This window comes from Perna viridis, chromosome 11 (genome assembly GCF_037379345.1).
Source record: "Perna viridis isolate PV_CMFRI_1.1 ecotype Kerala chromosome 11, ASM3737934v1, whole genome shotgun sequence".
In the NCBI taxonomy this organism is placed as follows: Eukaryota; Metazoa; Mollusca; class Bivalvia; order Mytilida; family Mytilidae; genus Perna; species Perna viridis.
Window position 1 is genome coordinate 25910216 of NC_142455.1, and position 26654 is coordinate 25936869.

The following is a 26654-nucleotide window of genomic DNA, read 5'->3' on the forward strand; positions in this document are numbered from 1 at the left end:
TCAATGTTGTTTTTAATGTGAATATTCACTGTCAGGTTAATACATATGGTAACATTCCTAGGTGCTATTAGGTGACTTGTCCTAAGAGGAAATGTTTTTAAGGAGCAGTCTTCAATAAATCAGACAGAAGGTGGTTCATTTATGTCAAAACCCCACCGAATTCACTTTTATTTTTTGTTCAGAAACAGTTACTGATCACATAACCAATCTTAGTTTTTCATTTAGTTGTTGTGATTACATATATTGTACATGAAATTAGCACTTTGCAAGAGTTATCGTTCTTGATTTGGTTTGATTTGGTTGATTTTAGATAGACATATATGTATGCAGAAAGGATAATTGCTACATAAAATATAGCATATGTTGACCAAAAAGCATAGTTTGTTTGGTGGGTTTTTCTACATCACTTCTACCATTGGCAATGTCTGAATTTTATATGGATTGGTAATTAATATATAACTGTCACTTAGTTTCCTGCCTTGAAACTTTATGGAACGATGTTCTTATATAACAAAATATTAGTGACCGTTTATTTTCAGGATTCTAACCATCTCTAAATAAAGGAAAAATATTAATACTTCATAAAAATTACCCACTGTTTTGTAAACAAAGTATTGAATTAGTCAGAAACATGTCTAAACAGATTACTTTTAAACCAAAAACCTTATGTCAAACAAAAACCTGTATATCAAGTTCAATAAAACTAGGAGCAAGTTAGAAAGAACAGCCCAGGACAGAGTTGGATAGAGGTAGTTTTTTGGCAACCTATACCCCAGGAGGGATAAAAGGCCTAAGTAATAAAATTAGAAATCTGTATGAACCAAACCTGAAATAAATTGGAAATATATATTAACCCGACTTTAAACAAAGCAGAAATCTGTAAAAAAAGACAAACTTTAAATAATGCAGAAACCTGTTGAAACCAAACCATATTTAAACAAGCCAGAAACCGATTTAAGCCAAACTTTCAACCATTGGGTGTGACGCAGAACCCGTCTAAATCCGTCGTTTGAGGGAGTCATTTCGTATACTTGGTCACGGTATTGTCGGGAAAATGTTCCATGGAACTGTTACTGGGAAGCTTCAGGTAAAATATGCTTCGTCTTGAGACTTGGATTCGGTAATAGATATCCTAAGCAGCTGTTTAATAGTGCGGTACACAAAGTTCCTTTATCCGACCCCACGGTCAAATTGTACATGCAGGCTACGATGATCGTAAAGAGTACGAGTACTTGACACAAGTACACCACTTCGGACCGAGGTGTTTTCTTTCCAAAAGTTTCCAGTTGTCTGTTTCTCTCGCTGTCCTCTGTATAACTGAGCCGTTCATGGTTTCGTGTCTCGTTTTATAAGATCCAACTGTTGAAAGTGTGTGGGTAACCCAACTATTTGTCCAAGTACTGTACTCGCCGCCCCTTCTTCCTCTTATACAATGCCGTTTCTATCTCGTACACGTCGTCGTTCTTGATATCTTTCTGTAATTACTTGGCGTAGAAAGTCCCTTTTAACGTTTCGCGCTATCGTCTTTTACGACGTACACGGGTGGTTTCGTATCGATACACTTGACCACAGTGAACAATTCTCGGGTCCAGCTTGGGAGGTATCCCTTCTAAAATGTTCGCATATATTTTACGAGTCTGAATCTATCTCTAAGCCGTTATTTTTATTTATACTGGGTCCATTTTGGAAGTCTAGGTGTCGTCATGGGGGTCGACCTCGGGGTTTTCATGGGTGTTTCGAATCTTACGGTAGACTCGCTGTTTGCCCGTCATTTTGGGGTCCTCTTTTTCGTCATGTATTCCCATTGTTCCTCATGTCCAATTAAATCCTGTGCAACGTTAGCGTCCAGGAAAGCTTCGACAAAAGTGGGCCATCCTTCCGTATTAAGTCTTTCTTTTTCTGAGTACGTCATTGACCAAGTCGAGCACGTTCGTTCCTTCTACCATTTTTCCTCTATATCTAAATTCTCCCCTGTCCGTCCATCCGATGTCGGGGTTGTTTTTCATTTCCTAATCAAGAGATCGACTCCGTTTTTCATCATTTTTGGTACGCTTCATGTTTTGATCGAGAGTATCTATGGCTTTCACTCTTTGGTCGACGGGTGGTCTCGATCTGGGTTGGGGTCGGAGATAGGGGTTGGACAATACCAACCAACTTTTACAGGATGGGAACTACTACCGAGACCAAAGGTGCCAGTAGAGAACCCAAAAATCCTCCTTCTTGTAAGACGGCTTTCTTCTGTTTCAGAGGGATCGTTTTCTTTTTCAGCAGCCTAAGTCCACTCTTCTTTTCTTCAGTCTGGCTTTTTGTTGGAGTGCTAGCTTGACGTTTCCTCTGAGTATGTTGTCCGCTATTTCGCCAAAACACTCTACCAAATTCCTGTCCGCTTATTGTATCAATGCCATTTTGATGCAGGGTTTCGCTTTCTGTAAATAGGCGATATCTGTCGCGTATTTTCGCAGGCAGGGGAACACCATGTTACCCCATCCGTATCCGGTCAGAGAAAGAAGTCCAGTCGCGGTAAAGTCGCCTTGTATAATCGTGAACACGTCCTGATTCTCAGCCGGGAATATGTTGCTTCTTAATCTTAATTTTTATGGTCAGAATATTTCGTGAAGAGATGCATGATAGATATATCTACTTTATCCATTTTGTCGTCTATCACAAGCAAGTGTCTCTGGAATTAAAGGTGTCAAGGTCGGGGAGTCCTTGTACAAAGTCGACATCCTCCATGGTTCCATAAATCGTCCGGTACACGTCGTAGCACCACGTTATCCGATCTGGGCATCATCATATATTTTACGTATAGTACGCATCGGCGTACAAACATCGTTTTTCCATTTCCGGTGGGTCCTGCTATGACGCTGGAAAAGGGGTGGGACCACGACCTGAAATGGTCGTCCAAGTATCCTTTGGGTACGTCAAAAGCAAGGGGATCGTTTGTTGGATGTATGAAATGTGTTTCTATCTGCTGTTGCTCGAATATGGGAGTATTCCAGCTGCTGCTGGACGTATTTTGATCATTTTTCTTGCTGCTTCTATCTGCTGCTGCTCAAACGCTGAGTGTTGATCGCTCGGTTCGTTATGTCGTGTTTAGTTTTCACGTGTCGTTTTAAATCAGAGGGCCAGACGGTACAAGTATGTTTTATGTTGTTTCGGCGATCGTTTTAAGACTGATAATGTGTGGAGTGATGAAGGCGTATTTATACCAACCATGAGGTCAATTCTACATTTTGTTTATAAATCGGTTCTATACAGAGGAACTAATTGTCTAATTTCTGGTATTTTCTGTTCTATGACGGGCATTGCCGTCTTCAGCTCTTTCCATTCGTCACGGTCTAAAGTTAATTCTCGTTCCGATGACCAAAACTTGCACAGTCGAGCAAATTAATGTTGCGCCTGGACTCTGACGAAAATATGTTCGCCAAGGTGGTAATTAAAGTCTTTAAAGTCGTTGCTCTGGGATTGAATGAGCTCGTCGTCCAATACTCTAGTCAGGTTACAAAGAGCTTTCCTCTGCTCTAAGTTGGTTTGGTGTTTTGTATCCAATGTCTTATGTCTATTCTTTTGGGTCCTTTCCATTCTGTCAATCCATGTTTCGACATCGCAGTTTTTCTTCCACCGTCTTAGTGGGTGCCTCCATTTCCATTTATGTACGCTGAGTCTTCTTTTTGAAGTTGACGTTTTGACGTGTTACATTCGTCTATGGTATTGAAGCGTCGCACGTAGTTTATATAGTAGCCCTCTGTCACCCGATTGGCCAAGTCTTTTCTTGGTTTCTGATAGTTGTAATCTTTATCAGACGTCCCATCTGATTGGTCGATCACTCTTTCCTCCGATTGGTTCATGTCGAGGCTTCGACGACGGCGACATCATTGCGAGAAACGAGTCTTTTCAAGTGATTCCACTGTGTCGTATCTAAACAAGTATCCCTGGATCGTAGGTCGATCTCGTATGAACCTTCTCACATCGATTCTCAGTTTGCTTAAATAGGTGCAGACCGTTTATAAGTAGTCTTTCGGCAAAGGGAACCATTTAGCATAAGGACAGAAATTGTCATTCAGTGCGGGTTTTGAAGTTTCAAGTTCCATACAGTCCCTGGTATAGTCACTCGCGTAGATATGACTCACGATGGCTAATGTTGCAGTCAAGAGTGACAACAGAACGACGACTCCAGTCATTTTCATGCTATCAAAATGAAAATCATAGTTTCTGTATAACGAGCTTACACTCGATCTAAGACTGCGGTTCATTTGGCTTGTAGTATACTGTAAGATGCGACTTCAATTGTATTTCTTTTTATAGTCACTTTTTGGTGTTTTGATTGGTCAGTGTTTGGCCTTGCGCTTCGACGAGTCCTCTGTTTACAGGAATCGAACCCCTTGTCTTGAAGAATGGTTTGATACAAGTTCAATACTCTATCCGCGTGTTCGGGGCAATGTTCACTGACTATTTTTGCGAAGCAGAAAAACACTATCGCTCGTTCCCGGCTGATGATTCCATCGTTAAAAAAGTAGACATGATCATTTCGTACGTGTTGACGTCCATGTTTAAGTGTTTTCCTTGTGTACCCATTTTTATTCCTTGTTCATCACGTGATGTTTTGATTGATTTTCTGTTATTCTACTTTTATCGTGTACATTTATATTTTCATTATCTCATTAGTCTATCCTCTTTTGCCATAACTCAAATGCCATTGTTTTAAGTGTTTGTGTAGCGTGTTTTTTTATTTCTTATAAGTGTTTCTCTTTGTTTTTATTTGGTCTATCTCCATTGTTTTTATTGCCATTTTTACGCCTGTATCAATGTTTGAGTGCGTCTCTTTGGTCTATTTCCATTAGAATATCCATTTTTTACTCCTTTATAACTGGCTCGCTTATTTGGTATTTACATTCCTTGTTTTTAAGTGTTCTCCCTTGTTTAAGAGGGCCAACTCTTGATTTGTATTTTCCTCCATTTTTTTAAGTGTTTGTGTAGTGGGTCAAACTTTATTGTTTATGTGTCTCTTTGTTTTCATTAGGTCCATTTATATCCAAAAGAACATCCTCCTTTATTCGCTTGCTTGGTATTTACCTCCATTTCTAGGTGTTTGTTTAGTGGGTCCAACTCTATTTTTACAAGTGTGTCTAACTCTTTGTTTCCATTGTTTTCATTCCATCTCCATCCTTTTATTAAAAAAAGAACAAAGTCAAATACAATTATATATATATATATATATATATTTATATACAAAACAAATCATATGCAAACGATTACCAAGTACATGTATTTCATGGTGGTACATGTATAAAAAATATATATACATACTCAACAAAATCATTATCAGATATTTGGACCATTGATCCATTCAACTACCATTTAGTATTAACAAATCACATTCAAAAATATAGAGATTGTAAGAAGAAACTCATTGAAAAACTATCAAACACAGAGTTACTGATCAAAAACCACCGAGGACAATTTAGTACTATCAAGCCACCGAAACATTTAAATCATTAAATGTATGAAGAAAATATTTTGACCTACGTCAACCGTAAAACCCACAGTCGTGCCCGTGCCATATACATCCCTTGAATTCATATATTGTGTTTGTTTCCTTGCAATAACCGTCGGCGGGAAGACGATCCATTCTGATTAATTTCTCGGTGTCGTTGAGATTCGTGCTTCCCATTCCAACCAATTGAACGTGTCCTGCATAATTGACCATAAATATAAAGCATTTGGCCTGCGTCGTATCCTATGACTGATTTACACGGTTTGGGGAGGTCGTATTAGCGGGCCGAATGCTGGTGACATCTTTCTCGTGGTATCGGTGAAATACTAAGTCCACCTACTATGTTGTCTTCTAAAAATCGATAATCTTGGTTAAATTTGTCCGCCAGTTTAAAACAGTTCGGGAGGTCTTGAAACATATGTTTTAATGTAAGTCCAGAAACGCTGATACCGTCTTTAAACATGTCGATTCAACGATTTTCATAAAATTGAAACATTTGTCGATAGCTTCCAGCAATGGTTCAATGACTTTTTTGTTGTACCAAATTAAGAAGTTCTCCATGGTGGTCAGACGTTTCTCGGCCCAAATTAAATGACAATGGTGATAGTCCACGGTGGAAATGTTTTCATTTTTTAACGAGCTATAAAAGACTTCGTGAGGAGGTAGTTCGGTGGCATCTAATTTTTCGACTGAGTCGACCAATTCGTAGGGGAAATGTCCTTCTTCTTCACTACATCTGTACGCTTTTAAAAACTGTGCGTAACAAAATCCCGGAGCCAAATAATTGATAATGTCTAAAAACATTTTTCGGTCTTGACGACTTACTGTATATTTTTCTAGGTTGCGATCCGCCAAACATGAAAAAAAGTCGACCTTCATGGCATTGATGTCATATCTCTCGTCTCTCGGAATTAAATCCAATGACGGGGAGTTATTTTTAAATGACGCTCCATCTTCTGGTATAATTTAAATAAATAATGTCCCTTCTCTTTCTGTTCCACTTCTTCTCCGGGTACGTCTTGGAGATCATTATCTATTCGTTTATTCATTTCTTGGAAAGCAGTCAGGTATTTTGTTTGCAAGTGGCCATATGCAGCGGAGCTAATATCGTTTAGATACGGAAGAGAATTTTCCACGATATCATGACTGTTGCTCTTGGTGACGAAACATTTAGGATTGGTTATATTCGGGGACGTTGCTGCACACCGAAATCCTCAATAATTCGTGTTCACTGGTCCATTCCAATTTGTTTGAATTTAGGCGAATTGTTGGTTTCAACAGTGCTTCAATATCATAGATGGCTCTGAACGGGTAGAAACGGTCTTCGGTGTGAATGACGATTCCTTCATCCTCTAATTATTCAAACACGGACTTGGTTGTATGATACACTCCCCCCGGATAATTATATCGGACGTTAGTTTTGCAGTTTTGTTCGTGGCGTTGGATTATCCAACAGGTTTTCCATAATTTATCGCATTTACTGCATGTAAAATTATGGCTGTGTTTATTAAAGTCGTTGATATAACTGAAATGGCCGAGATGTAAGTTGGGATAAAAATAGTTTCTCCATATCGAAAGTGGGAACGGCGGACCAAGTTGCTTCGTTTTCTTTCAATTTGTATACGACAATGTTGAGTTTAAAAAGTTTTTCCAGTGGGCAGATTATGTAAATATAAACGCCCTTGAAACCACGAGCTGACTGTTCTGTGTGGTCAAGATATTTGTGATAATACGACTTTGTTTGGGTTTGTAGATCTGTTATAGTTGCGCCTTTATATGAGGCAAAGCAGCGAAAAAAAGGCATTTTTGTCACTTCATTGTGCATTCGGCACAAAAAAGAAAATTACAGTGATCTCCCTTTTTGTTTACAAACACAAGTGTACTTGGTACACGTTATCATCGATCGATAATACTAAAAGTGTCTAACAACAATTAACTGTCCGAGATTTAAATCTAGTCGCAACAATAGAAGTTGAATAGAAGGTGTCAGTGTATAAATCGATGGATGGTTGAATAAAAAGTGAATTTTAATGAAGTCGTTAATACTGGCTTACCGTATAATTTAAAGGCCCTGGACTGGTCTGCTAAATGACTGAGTGTGGCTGTAATAAAAAAGAAACCATTATAAAATATACCGAAATTAATAAGTCATACATATCAGTGTTCCTTCATATTATAAACGGTTGTGTGTAACAAATAGTTTACGACTTGTTCAGAATGTTATCGATTGGGTTGAAAATTTTTGACAAAAGTATTTTAGCGACAATTTGGTTACAAAAAAAAACTTTCCTTCTGTATATATGATTAATATCTTTTGATGCTTGGTCTGAAAAAAGAAGTAAGAAAGGCAGAGAAAAACCGATAAACTGGAATAAGATGGAATCAAAGAGGCAGGTGTTTTCCACGTAATATCTCAGTCAAAAATCAATAGTAAAACGTTTGAAACTCTGTGTAGAACAAAGAAAATTATGTCAATACGGATAGCTTATATAGGGAATATATTAACGGAAAACAATTGTTATTTGTATTACTTGTGTAACGACTCATTCGAAATTCAATAATCGTTAAACAGATATTTATGAACTTTGTGAGATACTTTTTTTGAATAAAATAAATAGAGCTTACCTTATTTGGAATAATATCCGATTCAACTTTGTGATAATATGAATAGCTGAAAAAAAGAAAATGAAGCGATATAGAATGACGGACGGAAAAACAATTTTTTTTTTGGATAAATTAACGTTGAAAAAATTGGACAAACGTTATCGATTAAAAAACAACCGATTTCTGATACAATGACCAGCTAAAACAAAAAAAGCTGTTCAGAATAACAGATGGAAAACAAAATACAACTTACCTTCAAACAAATTAACGTTGAAAAAATTGGACAAACGTAAACAATTAAAAAAACCAACCGATGCAACTTTCTGATACCATGGATAGCTTAACAATGAAGCGGTCTAAAATGACAGACGGAAAACAAAACATAACTTACTTTCTGAAAAATTAACGTAGAAAAAATTGGGCAGACGTTAACGTTAAAAAAAAAACAAAGCTCATATCATTATTATATTTTTGACTTACCTTTGAAAGGTTGGTTCCCCCTATGGAAGTCCGCAAGAGAGTGACGATTTCAAAATATCCGGAGTGTTTATCCTCCCCGCGACCGCACGCGTTAGGTCGCTCACATTTGAATTTCACTGGTCGCAATTAACACATTTAAGTCTACAGGACGACGCTTATGAAAGAGTGGTTTTGTAATTAACAATGCGAATCCATAGGACGACGCTAATGAGGAGAACTAATACAATATAGCGTGGGGATGGTAAGGGTCAGGTCAGTGGTCAGAAGGGTCATTTGGCCAGATTGGTCATTATCCGAATTGGTCAATAGTCACTTCCGGTCCATGACCACCGAATGTGGCGTCATGCGCATGCGCATTTGGGGTGCTCCCCTGAAAATATGACCCGAACCCAACAAGTATACTACTCCCGTAGTGGTATTAAGTAAAAGTGTTTGTAAGTATCAGGCAAAATGAAAAAAAAAATCAGAAACATACATGTCGAAATCCAACCAATTTGACAGTGTAATATCACTCAATGATACTTTCTCTATTTGAAAAGACCATTTTTTGATTTCTGCCTCACTGCCTTTGCTCAGAAGTTTTTTCAATAGAATGTTAGAAAATTTAGGTTTTCGACAGAGTTATCTTCCCTTGAAATGTTCATTTTCAGTGCATTTCAATGAAATTATAACTCAATGCATCAACATGATATGGATGAGTAATCAAGGGAACCACGGTTATAGCAGTAATCAAAAGAATATAATCCAGGGACAAAGACCAGGCATGGAAGAGTAATCAAGGGAACCGATGTTATAGCAGTAATCAAAAGAATGTAATTATGGGACAAAGACAAGACATGGAAGAGAAATCAAGTGATCTAAGGTTATAGTGGTAATCAAAGGAATATAATCCAATAAAGGAATGTAATCCAGGGACAAAGACCAGACATGGAAAATCGACATACACAACAAAGAACGTTAGAGTAACTAAAAAAATGCATACAAAGTAACAAATGCAAATGAGCAACTCGGACTCCACTAAAACTTGGGAGCATGAAAGTCTTGTCATTATTATTTTTTTTATTTTCGCACTTTTATTATTAAAATAACGTCTTAAAGTGTTATTCAAAATTCAAACGCATCAAAAGCAATAGATTATAAAATCTCAAATTAAGAACAAAATGAGAATTATTTATCAGGTATCGAAACAACTGGTTTATTTGGAAGACGATTTGGAATTGTTTTTTGTTTTACAAAGTATGTGGAATCTCTACCAAGAACTACATATTTGCATCTAGGTGTATCGTCTTTTTGGTACAACAACGATGTACAAAGTTTTGAGTCAAGATTTTTTCTGATATTGGGAAAATAAGTATCAAGAATTGAAAAATCCTAGGTTTTGATGCTATTGTATTCTGATAATAATTTTGAATTTAGAGTTTCCAGAGGATTTTTCGAATTATTTCAGGATCCACACTGAATTTAGTCTCTGTAAAAATCAAGCAGTAGGTGAAACATGGTATGAAAAAAACCCATCATTTTGGAAGTGTAATTTGGCTATTTGCACCGTCAGAATCAAAGAAAACAGACAATATTTTAGTCAGCCTCATATCTTGACCTACAATTAGAAATCGATAATAAATGAAAATTATTTACCAAACTTTACGACAAACGCGATGACTTTTCATTCAGAATTGTCAACTTTCCTTTCATCTGTGGTGTATCCATCTGCACCATGAAAACTGATTTGTTCAACGTGTCACAGTTTTCCTTTCCTCTTTTGTCTTTCCCGGACTTGACTTTTAATGAGCAACTCGGCGTGTGTTTCTAGAAAAGCAGAAGACGCTTACTCTACCGGTCCACCTGGTCCATGCTCCCAGTTTTTAGTGGAGTCCAAGTCGCTCATTTGCTTTCGTTGCTTTGTGTGAATGGTTTTAGTTACTTAATGTTCTTCGTTGTGTAATTCTTTTGATTACTGCGATAACCTTGGTTCCCTTGATTACTCTTCCATGTCTGGTCTTTGTCCCAAAATTACATTCTTTTGATTTCTGCTATATCCTTGGTTCCCTTGATTACTCTTCCATTGATTATAGAAACTCTTTTTGTATTTTACACAGTTTTTGCCACAATCATATATATGCACTTTACGAATTGCTTTAACATCTTTGTCTAGAATAAAACAAGTACTATAAAATAAGATAGCCGACACGTTTTCTTGCTCTGTCAGAAACAGTATACACAACAAAGAACATGAAATAACCAAAATGACAAGTACAAAGAGACAAATGCAACAGGACAACTCGGATTAAACTGAATCTATTTGCAATTATAAACAAAAATCTGAGGCTCTATACTAGTGGGAACAAATGAATAATACCACAGTAGAATTGTTAGGCGGGAGCCGAGGTCTGCTTTATGAGGGAAAGGAAAATAAGCCGATCTCATTAGAATCATGATATAACTATTTAGTTGGTAAGAATGATAGATTTGTCATAATAGAAAAGCAAGTGGTACAAATAAGCTCCATAAAACAAACTTTAAAACGCCTGGTAGAAGACATCAGGGAATGCTTATTTTTTACCCTTAGTTCAGATCAAGTCACAACCCCCCAAATTAATTCTAGCCTTCCTTCAGTGGTATGGCACCTTGTACGTGTAGTTCAATCTCAAAGAAATCAATTTAATTGTACCTACTAGTACTTAACTTTTCAGAAATCAGGAAAATGCTTGTTCCTGGCCCTTTTTGTCCCATCATTCCTTAAGGGATTAATACCAGTCTAACCTTAGTGGAGATGAATTATATGTCTTTTGACTAAATCAACAAAAACACAAACAATGACATACAAGTACTTAACAGTATATCTTCGAGTCACCTGTAATTGTGCCTCTCCTAGGAAACCAAATGGTATAGTATGGCTATAAACTGGTAATCAGTAGAATTTTCGCTGCATGAAAAAGGACTTACATGCACATGGTGTACATTTTTTATAACAAAATGAACTGAGAAATGTAGATTGATACAACTGTATTTTAAAATCCTAAACAGTTGGGACAAGTATAGAGTATGGATTAATGACAGTGTATCTAAATTCAATTATGACACGTCTTTCAGTTTGGATCAAAATTGCATGTACATGTATAAGTTTTAGACAGAATAAATATATGGAAAGTTACTAAAAATTAGAAAATTTAAATTTATATGTCTCCCATTTTAAATCAGTATAATTGAAAATGCATGTCACATTGTGACTTTTTAACAACCAGGCAGTGATTAAATACTGCACGAGATTTTCCAACATCTAATATTTTGAGTTTTTCACAGATTTCATGGGCGAAAGACCCCTTCTACCTACTCTTGCTTTTAACTTCTTGCCATCAGTCTATTTATGCTTGCTATAGCTGGTATGTTGAAAATCTAAATTTTATCATCTCAAGTAGAGAAATAACTTAAACCCTGCACTACATTATTACGTTTAGATTAAACACTTAATGGAATGCATAAAACATACCCGACTTAAAATAGTAAGAACAGATTTTTCTACGTCAAAAAATAAACAGACACTCAGCTTCAGGTATATTGTACATTGTTGTGTATATGTCTGTATATTCATTTTCTAGGGGAGCCATGTCTGGAAATAAATATCAAAACATTGAAACGGGCAAAGGTGTCAATGAGTAACGGATTTACGGATAGTACTATCTTTTTCAACTTTATTGTTATAGTGTTATTTAAATAGTATATCGATTCGGATTCCAATACTAAGCCTTGAAAATGATTAATAGATACAACATGTCCAGACTAATAGACCCTTTTGTGCTTATTTTCGTGCATGCGCACAACCACTTCCGCGAGGACCAAAACAACAATGGCTACTCGAGAAAAATTGTAGAAATTAACAAAAGTTAATTTAAAAAAGCTTTGTAGTGAAATATGTTTGTCAGAATCCGGAAAAAAGAACTTATTTCAGGCATTTTAACTGAACAGGTTAACCCCTTTAACCCCTGTCATCCAATGTAGGTATTTTCGAGCAGGGATTAGTTTTTGGGGTTGTTATTTGAACTTTTTAGAAACTAAGGGATGGAAACAAGCATTGTCATAATGTCTAGACAATAACTTTATTCTATGAAATTGTACCATGAAATTCAATACATCCAAATGAAGGCTAGGATTCATTTTATTGGTTGTGATTGGAACCATTTATGAATACATAGCGGCAATTTTTAATAACCCCTCAAATAAAATTGGGGGCGTATATAGGTTTCACCCTATCAGTGTGTCTATCCGTCTGAACTATTTACTTAGCAACTTGCAGCATTGTTATGAAACTTAGTGGGATATAATATAATAACAAGGATATGTGCACATTGTCAGGAATTTATAATTTGGCAAAAATTATCAGTCTTTTTCAGCAAAACTTGGTCTCATATATTATTTGCATTTCCTTTACAACTTCCAGGATTGTTATGAAACTTTATGGAGTGTTAAATTACCATATTGGATTGTGCATATTATCAGGAATTTATGCTTTAAGTAATTGACAGTTTTATTCTGTTATTGTGTTGTCAACAACAAAAAGAAAGTACTGATTGTGGATTGGAGTTGGTTATTATAGAAATGGCTGCAAAATTATTTGTCAAAAGTGCTTATCCCCCATAAAAAATGTGTCCAATATAAATCGTGTGTCCACATTGGTCCTCAAATAGGTTCAACAGAATGCAGGGGTATTAATCCCATTAAGTGTCTAGATTATTTTATACTGTGTCAAATATTTAATTGGAATCTAAACTTGGAACTGTATCAAGATTAGATGTTGTGTCCATACTTTGCCCAACTGTTCATGCTGGGTTTGACCTGGATCTAAGCTGTGTCAAACGTGGCATCTTATTACACAATAGTATACCATGTATAGTATATATTATAACCTACTTATTACAGCACTTTTCAATTTCTATAACAACTTTTTTAGGTACTGAAACATTCCAGCTCCCGTGAAATGGGGATTGGAGAGGAAAGATGAGGCACGGGAGGACTATTTATCGTTGATGAACAAATTTGGTAAGGTTACTGTGGAACCAGCAGAGCTAACTTTACTTTCATCACACTCATTCCTTGGTTATGCAAGTGATGGGATTGTTCGTGACTGCAGTCTTAATGAGTCAGTCCAGAAAGATGATTTGGAGATTAAGTGCCCATTTTCTTTGGACAAATCAAAGACATGACAATAGATGAAATATTGAAACTAGGAAGTGAGACATTTTGTTTAACTCATTCAGATTTAGGACCTTCCTCGAGGAAAGAACACAATTACTTTGCCCAAGTTCAAGGAGAGATAGCAATAAAAGGACTTTCATGGTGTAATTTTGTTGTTTGGACGGCATCAAAAGAGAACAACATATTCATAGAAAGAATTCATTTTGATAAAGAATATGTTTTAATGGTGATGCCAAAATTAGTTGAATTTTACACATCTTTCGTCGTTCCAAATTGGTTCCAAATATGCACCATCATAAAATAAATTTAAAATAACTGATATATTTCCACAAGAGAAATTATAACAAACAATGACAAATGAATGCTCAAACTTTGCAGTGAATCAAAATTAAAATGAAGTAGAATTACATCCAATGAAACATTGTAACAACACCATAGCACTATTTTTCATAACATGTAATTCTCCTATATTTACAGTGCACAATGTTTCAAATTTTTAACAGGTTACATAAAACAACAGGCTTGGGCCAGCTTCTTAGTTTATAAATAAAATCTACAATACAAAAACATTTTAAAAAAAAACTTCTCCATTGCACCAAACGAACATCAAAGTTTGTAAGCCAACAAATAACCTGAAAAATCTTAGTAGATAATGACGCAATTGGCAAAGGAAATATACCATCTAGTATGTGATAATTCTTAACTCTACCTATACTTCTTTCTACATGTATTCTTAATTCTGCTATTTCTTGAGTTTCAAAGACCTCTGTAGTGGAAAATTGTGCAGAAGCACCTCGAAAATAAGGAGTATTCAACGTACACTTTTGTTTTTCTAACAAATCTTTGATAGTAAATCCCTTATCAGCCATAACACTATCACCTTCCTGCAACAATTCTAAAACACCTGATTCCATAGTGATCTACCAATCAGATACCTTACCTCCCATCCTTCTGATACAAAAGAAATAACCCCTGGTGGAGTAATTCCAACCAAAAATTTAAAAGTATTATGGTGCTTGTATGCAGAAAAAGTATTATACTGATTAATAATGCTGTTTGCTCTCTGCACAAAAATTTCTGTACAGTCTAATATAATTCTAGTAGAAGGATATTTGTTCCTAAAACTGTTAGGCATGTTTCTATCAATAATTTCTCTAGTAGGAAATGGATTTAAAATTTTCAGTTCATAATGCAGGAGACAAATCCAGGTTGAAAAATATCTAGAAAAAGTGCCTGCTGAAATATTAAACCTGTCAGCTATATCTTGAACAAAAAGACCTAATTGAAGTCATCACTACAAAAGTTTTATGGTCGTCATCATAAACTCGTGGATCGTTATGGTGTATCCATCTGCACCATGAAAACTGATTTATTCAACGGGTCATGGTTTTCCTTTCCTCGTTTGTCTACCCGGACTTGACTTTTTATGAGCAACTCGGCGGGTGTTTCTAGAAAAGCAGAGGACGCTTACCCTACCAGTGCACCTGGTCCATGCTCCCAGTTTTTAGTGGAGTCCGAGTTGCTCATTTACTTTTGTTACTTTGTATTTATGATTTTAGTTACTTTATGTTCTTTGTTGTGTATGTCTGTTTTCCATGTCTGGTCTTTGTCCCTGGATTACATTCTTTTGATTACCGCTATAACCTTGGTTCCCTTGATTACTCTTTAAACGATTAAACGAATCAAAACAGCAAACAACTGGTTCATAAGATCTAAGGAACCTTCACTTCGTCTTAACCTGTCCTATTGAGGAGTTCTTGCACCTGTCCAGTAGGTCATTATAGTAGTCTTTGGTAATAGATATCTGAAATAATATGTAAATAAACACTACTAAGATTGAATAATATTAGTTCAAACTTTTTTGAGATACAAATTACACAAAGTAGGTATACCTTTATTGTGATGTACAGACAGATGGCGTTGAGCAACTACTAGACTTATTTTAAACTTTTGTGATTTTGGTAAAAAAACAAATTTAAAAATAGGACGTTAATGAACATTAAATGATACTATGCCATGTAATGGTTATAAAAGGGGATGGCAAAGTGTTCAAAATGGCCTTACTGAAAGTTCATTAATCAGTTTTCAAGTTATCACCTGGAAACCCTTAAGCACTGACAGACAAAACTTTTCGCAGGGTTTCGATAGGGTATTAAAATTATGGTACATGTATTGTAAATGCTTTAGGCAACTTTACAACATTTCAAAATAACCACATTTTTTGTCCATACAATAACTTATTATAATAAAACGATCACAAGGTGCCCATGTTTGAATGTTTATTTTTGTCCTTGGTTCAGAGTTTGACCAAGCTGCAAAGCCTTGGCATGTAGTGGAAAACAGTTGAAAAAAACAATCTTTCTTTTCGAATTATTTAGAACAAAAAGCTTCAGTTCAATTACAAATTAGAAAAGTAAATGTCCTCTTTGTTAAATTTTTGCTAAAAATACTATTTTTACTCAACCTTGAAGCACACAAATAATAAATATTTTAATCTGTAATTTTAACAAGCTATGTAGGCTATGAAATATATTCATTAACAAGTTACTTAGAGCTATGAAAAATATATATTATTTTGCCTATATTATCATTACAGCCTTTTATGTTATACATTGTATACAGCTGTAGTAATCAAGATTGTAATGCTTTTTAGACAGCTCCTGTTGTAATTAAATAAATCTTACTTTCCCTGACTCATGCTTTTATCAACAAGATCCAGTTTGACTGTTACATCAAATCAGTCAAGAATCAACAGCAACTCTGACTTCCATTATTTAAGTAGCAGTCTTTATAAAAATCAGACAGGAGGTGATTCACGTACATGTATGTCAAAATGTCATCGAATGCACTTTTTGTTTTTAATATTCAGACCACATAAGCTACAGTCTTAAAATTCCCAACGATGTAAGAACTGTCAAATTTGCGAAGCAAAATTTTGGTTGTCCCTCCTTCTGAGACGTTTGTATATATATAACAAGAATAGGTATGATGTATAGGTCAAAGAGACAACCTGGTGCGGTTTTATTTATATATGTATGAAATTGGCCCTTTGTCAAAGTTATCATTCTTAATTTCGATTGATTTAGTTAAATCTAATGGAAGATGAATGTATGGTTTCCGAAAAGTACAGATCTAATTTACAAAAGCAACTACCATTAAGTAAAAATATAGGATATATGTAGACTGAAAAACTAATGTTAGTGCAGTGGTTTACAACGAAAATATCTTCCACCATAAGCAGAGTCTTAATTTTCTACTGAAAGGCCCTTAAATAAAACAAAAACACTTAACATTATACATACTGATAGAGCCACAGGAAAACAGCAAAAGATGGTAGTCCAGTATAAGACTTGGTGTTAACATCACTATCTTTAATTTTGTCAGCACTCCATGTGGCCTGTTTTATGTCCTCCTTTACCCGTTTAAATTCTGCTCTTAGCTCTTCATTTTTCTTAAGAAGCGCATCTTCATCAGTCTGCATACCTGTAAGAAATTTGTCAACATCAATCCCTTCAAAACATATTTCTAAACAGTCATGATGCAATGTTTGAATCAAAATTTTAAAGCAATTGAGTTCCGCCGACCATCACAACATCACAAATCAATAACTTTGTCATAAGTGAAAGTAGGTCATGGAAAAATTTATTTCACATCAGAAAAACATGTTAAATAACGGAAATTGTTGTTTAATTTTGAATATTTATGCTGTTTATGACTCGTTTAAAAGTAAAAGTTACCATTTACAATATTTCGTCAAATAATGTCCATCTCTCAGAACTACTATGCGGGTTTTCAATGTTAACTATTTGCTTGATAAACACAATATAAGTGTATTGCAGAAAAATATAGAAAGTTTTTGTATTCGGCTCGGAAGGGGAGTAACTGCTCGGCAATTAATACACTAATATTATATATATATATATATATATATATATACATGTTTTTTTTTAAATAAATATACAATACCCTGATATTGAATTGCAATAAATGATTTCTGTAATAAATAAGTACAAATTTGTTTAATTATAATTTAACCCTATTGTGCCACTCAAAACAAGCTCATGTTTAAAATGGTGTTTGAAGACGACTATCACAGCTGAGAAAGACTCATGATTTAATGAAAGAGAAAGTCCTGTGAAAATCATTGAGTCTTGCAAAAATAAGTACAAACCATACCAGACACTTTTGACTGCTAGAATGACATCAATTCTAGGTAACATGTCCTTTTTACAACATGATTTTCAAAATTACCTTGAAAGTTTCAAAAGAGACATTTTACAAAAGTAGAGTTAAATTGATTCAATCACCCAAGTTAAATTTTCTCCATCTTCCTATTTTAAAAAGTGGAAAGTTTCCAATCCATCTAAATCAGTTAACTCTAAGGTGGAATAACTCTTTAAAAATATTTTTAATAATATACTTTGGTCCTTAAGAACTTAGAGTTCAGTGTCATTGTTTTTGGCAATGACAGTGATGTCATCGTTCTCCAATCCCAAAACTGTTGAATCAATGCCATCAATGTGCATGTAATTATGGGCTGTTCTAGAACATATGACAATGAATTTCTTTTGTTCTTTTCTTCTCAATTTTATCCTTAAATGAAAATACTAAAAATATTCAAAATTGTACAATGACTTTTAGTGGAAGCAATGTTTTTAATCTTCATCTAGCTAATTTTACCTTCTATAACTGGAAAGTCATAAATAAAATAGAAAGCAAAAACATCCTGGGATATAAGACAATGTTCAGAATTAGTTAGATGTGTTGTCCTCATATTTCTGAAATCATTTATTTATTATTAAATTGACTAAAACTAGTTATGAATTGACACTTAGGTAAATATTTTTAAGCAAATCTTTTGAGTTCTTTATGACAAAATTACCAAATAAGATACATGTACCTCCTCCTCTGAAGAGATGAAATTTTCTAGAATATTACCTTTTCAAACTTTTGTAAGATTATTGTGAGTAAAAAAAATCATATGAGTACCACAAATGGGGTTTACTTCCAATGTCAGGACTTTTCCCAACCTGTTAGAAATTGAACTTAATACCAGGAAATACATTAAAAAGATAAATATAAAATTGTGTCACTTACTGTCACATATTTCAAACATAAGACCTTTTATGAACTTTCATTCCACAGTTATGTAAACAAACCACTACATGTAAAGTACAGAAGATTAAAGAAATTGTAAATCTTGATATTATGGTCACTTACCTTCTAATTCTACTTACCAAGCATTAATTCACACTAAAATGGTACCTTGATTGGCATCATGAACATAACAGGAGGTGATGAAAATGAAAATGCCGTAAATGATCAACATAAAGTTTGCTTGAATCAAACCCAAGTCAAACATGAACATTTTTCAGTTACAACAAATCAAAGTAACAGAACACCAGTGATCAATTTCCACAAAACTAAATAGTTTGTGTAGGTTCATTAAATATTTCAGATCCTAAAGTACAATATATAGATGTGCATTAACCAAAAACCTGGTGTAACAATAGATTTTCATTAAATGAAATGTAACTTTGAGGCATAACGATGAACAACTGAAGTTCGCTGTTTTTTTTCTCATTCTTACCTTGAACAGTGCCCTCTTACACATTCTAGTTTCTCTTGCAAAATCAGACGCTGTGGCCTGTTTCTCCTTGTAGGCAACGACGGTAGGCGTGTAGTTAGGATCTCCAGGTTCATCTCCATGCCAGTTGTCAATGAAATGGGCTGAGAAGATGTAACTGGCCTCTGTTGGTGTCCAGTCTGCTCTGTTCAGCGCCTTAATCCACGCTCTTCTTTTCCTCTGGTCTTTAGAGAAACGGAAAAAAGGATATTCCTTTCTCTTTAGATTCAGAAGTCTGCGTATTAGGGCATTTATACACGCTGCAGGTTCTCACCATGGTTGTCGATGTGACTTGCTTGTCCTCACGGAAATGGTTATGCGCATGCACCTAAAATATTCAAAGTTAGCACAAAGCGGTCCATTGTATACTTTAATTTACTTTAAATAAGATTTTATCTTAAGACTTTCAACTATATGCTTTAGTAACGGACTACTAAACAATTAACAACGATCGACTATTATAAACTATCGTGAATAGCTCTCGCCATTAGTGGCTGGATCGCTTGTGATTTAGGTCAATGTCAATGCCAAATCCGAATAAATCATATTTAAATGATTCGTCCGGAAATCCTAATGTATAAAGTGCGCACATCAATATAGTTAACCATTTTCAACTTTGGTTTCTCTTTCAAGGAGATTAGACATGGCAGAATTAAAATTTGATGATATAAAAAAACAGAATTTAATAGCAGTTTTGTTTGCTCTGGAATGTATTACCGATGTTGTTTATAAATTCTCAGAAGACGAATTCAAAAAACTTCAAGAAAAGATCTTACATTATTTCCAAATCAACAACAACACACCGTGCAGTGTTTCATGTAGCTTGAAATACCCGAAGTCCACGAAAAACTGGTGCACAACTTGTAAGGATTGGAAAAATTTAATATTGGACTACCATATATGTGGACCAGCCATTGGTGATAAAAGGATTGACTGGACAAAAATAGACTCTTCGAAATGGCCAACTGATCAGACGGAGATTGCGAAATGTTTTAGTCCACCTTTAGGCAGGGGTGTTGGCCAAAACCATATCGAAGATGACCTATCGGTAATCATCGGAAGAATTATTAACTGTAGAGAGTTACGAAATCTCTTTCATAACAATCCCCCTTTGACATCCTCAGTTGATCCCGATGAAATACGGATAATAAGGAACAATATACACCATGGTCCAAATGAGTTATCGACCGACGTTAAAAACGACCATTTTAAAAAGCTAATGGCTTTTATTCAAATGCCATGTCTATGGGTCTATCAGGAAGCAAGAGATGCTTTTAATAAAATTCAAATTTTTAAAATGAAAAACTATCAAGATATCATTAAAGAAAAAGTTATTGACGAACACGAAATGAGGAAAATGGAAAATAGAATAACACAAAACTGGACAAAATGCTACAATATATCGATTGTATCTATTGCTCTGGTGATTATTTTGGTATTACTTCCTCTAGTTATAATGCTGATTCAGCAAGTGTTCGATTTACTGTACTATGCCACTGAAAGGTTTAAATACGGTCATGAACGAGGCGCAGTTGCGAACAAATTGGTCGACAGCAGGGAAAACAATAGCAACATTTCTACAGTGTCACTACTGGTCTTGGTTATTCTGTTGTTAGTACCACTTGTAATTCTAAGCCTTAGGGAGCTCAAGAAAACTCGATATTATGTATATGTCGAGATCTTCTTTGAAAGACTGTTCATGAAGTCTGCGTGGCGCGGTAAGTAGTAAAAAAATAAACATTAATACATGCATTTGTGTATTTTTAGCATACCCACAATGTTTGGGGGTATAAAGGAATGACCCTGACTGTCTATTCGTCTGTCCACATTTCTTGAGTGTGCAACGACACCTAAACTCAAGGAATTTTGATGAAAATATAGAGGAAGAGGAAGGTTGCACATGAATATCTTTTAGATGTGAATGAAGAATTCAAAGTGAGATAAGCGTAATTAAATTCGATATTCTCTTCGTGAGCCTTGTCGCCGTATTTATAGTTATAATATATTTTTCAAAAGTTTTTTTTTTCATCAATATTTCACTAATTCTTTTCTGTAACTAAATAAATATAATCGATATGGTTCCGTTATATATGTAGATGGCATTTAAAAGAAATTAAAATTTCCGGAAAATGTTTATTTTCAAGTACCATATGATCCTCCTCTCGTTGTTTAGAATAAGTATAAAATTGAGATGAAGACATAAAAGGTTTATTTTTCAGATAAGTTGCATTTTATTGAATTCTTGTATGCTTGCATAAGGTGTTGTAGTAAAAAAATAAACAGATATGTCTATATGAATGGAATGCCTACCTGCTTATTTTTTACATATTTTCAGGAAAACAAATTAAAGGTGTTATGTTTGTCAAAAGAGAAGAGTGGGGGGCGGAGAAACCAAAACCACCAGAGCAAATGCCAAGTCCAGTTGGAAACGTCTTTGTACACCACACAGGTGGACCATTCTATGAGGACGAGGAAGGATGTAGTCAGAGGGTCAAGTATATTCAATACACGCACATGGAAGGCAATAGTAAGTTTTCTCAACACTAGATAGAGATGTTGTAATGGTAATGGACGGCTTGCAAATAGCATTGTTTTCAGAAACAAGGAAAGGGGATGCCGACTTTCCTTAAAGGGGCTCCAGTGATTTCCAGTGACTTTCTATATAATTAATCGACCAAAATTTTCCGGGAGGGAAATGGGTTTTAAATCATCTTCCTCCTTCAACGACCAAACCGTGTTATCAATTTCTTCACAATCACTTCTCTCGTTTGAGAGAAACTTAATTTATGGATTAGAATAGTCTAGTATGTGTCGGTGAAACACAAGAACGATTAAACAAAAGAATGTGCGGTCATCGTTCGGGAATTAATACCAAATTCTATCTTAGGGAAAGAGAGGAGTACTGGATACGCAGACTAGGTACTGCAATACCTTACGGATGCAATGAGAACATCAAAAGTATAGGAAACTTTCAAGCCAATATAACAATAGCATAAATGTGATGAATTTATTTGACAAAAATCCAAGACGGGAAAGGAGTCATGGCCATCGCCACTATACGTCATCTAAGTTGCATAATGTCTCCATAGATGGTCTCCTTCCTTTCTTATAAAAAACCTCTTGGACTTCATCACATTAGAATCAAACTCTATTCTATACCTCTTACTCTACTACACTCCCTTTACAAAACAGGTCTTGATACTCCTGTTTCTGAACCTATCTCATCATTATACAGACTTGTTGCCTTCATTTTGGATATTGGTTTCCACAGACTCTTTAAACTAGTTTGTGTGAAAAGTCAAGATGAAGAAAAACGATCATTTCTTTCACTACCGTTTCTCAAAAAACGTATAGATGCAATTAATTTGGCTAACATCCTCCATCACAAAAACGTTACCAACAAAATTCCACCATATTTCAAAGACAAATCCATACCAATTATTTCATATTCCTATACTTTACCTATTGGATCCAAAATTTTCAATTGTAAAAGGTTATTGCAGAACCTCGAGATTGAGGACTTCAAGGCTAAACCACCTGGCTATTCTTGCAAAAACTCTCCATTCAAATATGGTCCTTCCGGTCACGTCGTTACGGGAGATTTAACCATCATCGAAAACGAATCTCTGCGTAATATCTTTTCTAAAGGTCCCAAGTACCTTAAACCACGTTCCATAAATTGAAATTATAACTTCTTATGGATGCCGTGGAGGACTACGCAAGAAAATGGACAAAACGAGAACATGAAGACACCGATTCTCTATCAGAGTGGTTAAAGGCCGTGAAGTCTTTAATTTTGAAACGAATGAAAGTTTTAAGTAGGTCAATGAGTGCCAATGCTACATCAGTTTTCCAAGACCCCGATGTAGCAAAACCATTGTCTACTATACATGACAAATACATTGTCGTACCAGCAGAAAAAGCCCAAAACTACACTGTTATGTCTGCAAAACGTTTTACATCCAATGTCTATCAGAGGTAGACGTAGAATATAATAGCAGTGATAAGACCTATACTGCTATAACACTCTCCAAAGAAGAGATTGTGGAAAACCATAAAACTGTGCTACCCTCCTTTCTTTTGGTCTCTCTACCAAGGATGATGATTGTGATTTACCGTCTATGTACTGGATTCCTATACTCCACAAAAATCCATACAAATAACGTCACATAGTTGAATCTGCAAAATGTACCACCAAACCTCTTTCCAAACTTTTAACTTCTATACTCACAGCTGTCAAAGAGGGTCTGCAGTCCTACTATAACACTTGTTACTCCCGTCGTGATATTAATTCTTCTTCTTGTTGAGTACAAAACCATCACCTGGTGTATCCTCGTAATGGTTGGCGACTATATACAAAAGTGATCGGTGCTGGAAGGACCCAAGGTACAAGTTAAAATCCATATTTACTGTGCAGCTAAAAACGAGGATGTGTTGTTTATCTCAGACTGGTGGATTGCAACTTACTCTTGAACGATTCCAAGGAGTTACAGGCTATCACTTGTTGAGGAAGTTGGTTACAGATTCTGATTGAGTCGGGAAAGAATGACGGTTTGTAACAGGAGGATCGGGCATATGGCACCAAGAATCTCTGGTAGTGGCCTCTAACATTCACTGCAGCTGGTGTGAGATATGTAGCTGGGATGTCTACCAAGTTGTTGACAATCTTGAACATCATAACGGCCTTGGCTTGGGCTCTACGTTCCTGGAGTGTTGTCCAACTCAGGTTGTTAAGCATGGTGGTAACACTGCTTGTCGTTTTGTAGTCGCCATATACAAATCTAGCGGACCTGCGTTGTTCTTGGCGGTATGAAGGTCCCATATTACATTCCCATATTCCATGATTTGTCGCACCAATGTAGTGTAGCACAGCTCCTTGGTCTTCTTATGGCAGGCATACGGGTCTCTTTGAAGAAAGGCACGGGTGTAGTTTGTCTCTTTGGCGACTTGATCTATATGTCCATTCCAATTCATCTGATGATGGATATTCAAACCTAAATACTTTGCTGTTTCTACCACTTCTAGCTGATGGCCATGGATGGAGTATGGTTCTTTCAGTGGTTTTCTCTTTGTTGTTACATGTGAAAGGGTAATCAAGGGAACCAAGGTTATAGCGGTAATCAAAAGAATGTAATCCAGGGACAAAGACCAGACATGGAAAACAGACATACACAACAAAGAACATAAAGTAACTAAAATCATACATACAAAGTAACAAAAGCAAATGAGCAACTCGGACTACACTAAAACTGGGAGCATGGACCAGGTGCACCGGTAGGGTAAGCGTCCTCTGCTTTTCTAGAAACACCCGCCGAGTTCCTCATAAAAAATCAAGTCCGGGGTAGACAAACGAGGAAAGCAGACTATGACCCGTTGAATAAATCAGTTTTCATGGTGCAGATGGATACACCATAACGATCCACGAGTTCATGATGACGACCATAAAACTTCTGTAGTGATAACTTCAATCTTGTAGCAATATAACCCTGTTCAAGAAGCATATTTTTTAGAGTTCAAGCGCGATACAAAACGTCTGTGTAGTTTCGGCAAGCTCTAGCATAACGTATGAGTTGTGATATGAACACTGCATATGCAGGTGCCGAGGGGATGTTGCAACAGATGAAAGAACATTTTACAATTCTGAATGAAAAGTTATCACGTTTGTCGTAAAGTTTGGTCAGTTGTTTTCCTTTACAATCGATTTCTAAGTGTAGGTCAAGATATGAGGCTGACTTGACAGTGTCTGTAGTATCCTTTATCTCAAGTTCTTTTGGGTAGATGCGATGTACCAAATCCCGAAATTTGGATTGTTTAAAGATAATGCGTCATCTATATGTTATGTTAAAGTTTTAGTATTTGAAGTGCAACTTCTACTCTTTTTTTTAGAATGGGACGATATTGCATATAACTTTGTTATCGGAGAAGATGGTCGAGTATATGAGGGCAGAGGCTGGAACACCGTTGGAGCACACACCTTAGGGTGGAACAAAAATTCAATATGTTTTGCATTCATTGGTGACTACAATGAGAGATCCCCAAACCACAGAGCAATACAAGCTTTAGAAAACGCTCTAGAATGGGGTGTTAAAAACGGAAAGTTAACAGCCAACTATATCCTATACGGACATTGTGACAAGCGTAGCACGGACAGCCCGGGGAGATACTTGTATGCTATTATTAGATATTTTAAACACTACCACAAGAAACAGATTTAATTTTTGTAATGAAGCAAGATTCTGTGATATAAAAACTTTGTTGCTTACTCACTTTTTAATACAAACATAAATTCTACTTCTTGTCCACTTTATACATATACATACTGTTCTTACAGCTTAAGTACAATGTACCCATTTATAGGGTGTAGATTTAAGAAGATTCCTTAAAGTATAGTGCTTTATTTGTAAGTTGGAAGATATTTGTCCCTCCCTGGTTGTGTCTCTAAATTGTATATTATTGTAACTGTTGTTTTATTTGATGGTATATCACTGAGGTCTTTCAAAGTTATATTTCCATTGTATTACCTCACCGTAGTATATTTATGTAGGTAATAAGAAGGCGGGTACTATAAAAAGTGGTTATATTAACTTGAACTCATTGAAAGAAAGTACGTAATCAAACCAGTATTTTAAACTAAAATAATGTGATAAACTCGATCGAGAGGTATCTCTAGAAAGCAAGACACATACATTTTCGGTACATGTGCTCCCAGATTTGGTTTTTGAGGGGATGCTAATTTTACCTTCCGTTTTATGTTCATTCGTTTATTTCTATATGTTGCTTGGTGCCTTTGTTTATTTCGTCCCTTGAAATTCGAACTTCTTGTTACACTTTTTTAAAATTCAGACAGACAGTTTTTCTGTTAGAAAATCATTGGTTCTATTCCATGACAAATTCCCAAAATGAAGCATAAAAAAATAGAGAATCAGATTCAGTAGTTTTAGTCAATTAAATATGACTATATTATTAGTCAAAAAAGAATACAAACACAAAAAAGAATAAAAATTCACATTCATATGTAGACCAAAAATATGTTGGCGCATCACAGGTTTTCAGTTCAACTCACATTATAATGATCTACCGTGTGATAATATATCTATATATTCAGCTAGTTTCAAATGTGTGCAGGTGAGAGACAAAGACATACATGTTATTTTTTGTGTTTGTGACCTTGATTTTTTCAAATAATCACACTATTGTACAATACACGTTTATTGTTGACCGTATATAACCACACACACACACACACACAATACAATAGCA

General features: G+C 35.5%; 1 protein-coding gene, 1 long non-coding RNA gene and 1 pseudogene across 5 annotated transcripts; 1 reads left to right on the plus strand and 2 right to left on the minus strand.

The window, feature by feature from the left end:
• Positions 1-13969: 13969 nt before the first annotated feature.
• LOC148603517 (uncharacterized) lies at positions 13970-15056 on the minus strand (annotated as a pseudogene).
• Positions 13970-19736, minus strand: LOC148603516 (uncharacterized). 4 transcript variants are annotated; one of them, XR_015916885.1, is made up of 4 exons: positions 19359-19736; positions 19006-19033; positions 17071-17251; positions 13970-15572 (listed from the first exon to the last, which is right to left on the minus strand). It is a non-coding gene; the product is annotated as an uncharacterized LOC148603516 (long non-coding RNA). The 4 variants fall into 4 exon arrangements; XR_015916886.1 differs by lacking the exon at positions 19006-19033; XR_015916884.1 differs by having other exon boundaries at positions 19006-19736.
• A 79-nt stretch (positions 19737-19815) lies between these two features.
• On the plus strand, positions 19816-25685 carry LOC148603518 (uncharacterized). The gene is made up of 3 exons (XM_088553724.1): positions 19816-21112; positions 21730-21921; positions 25281-25685. Exons 1-3 carry the CDS (start codon positions 20038-20040, stop codon positions 25607-25609), a joined length of 1596 nt encoding a protein of 531 aa, XP_088409850.1. The 5' UTR covers positions 19816-20037; the 3' UTR covers positions 25610-25685.
• Positions 25686-26654: the final 969 nt, after the last annotated feature.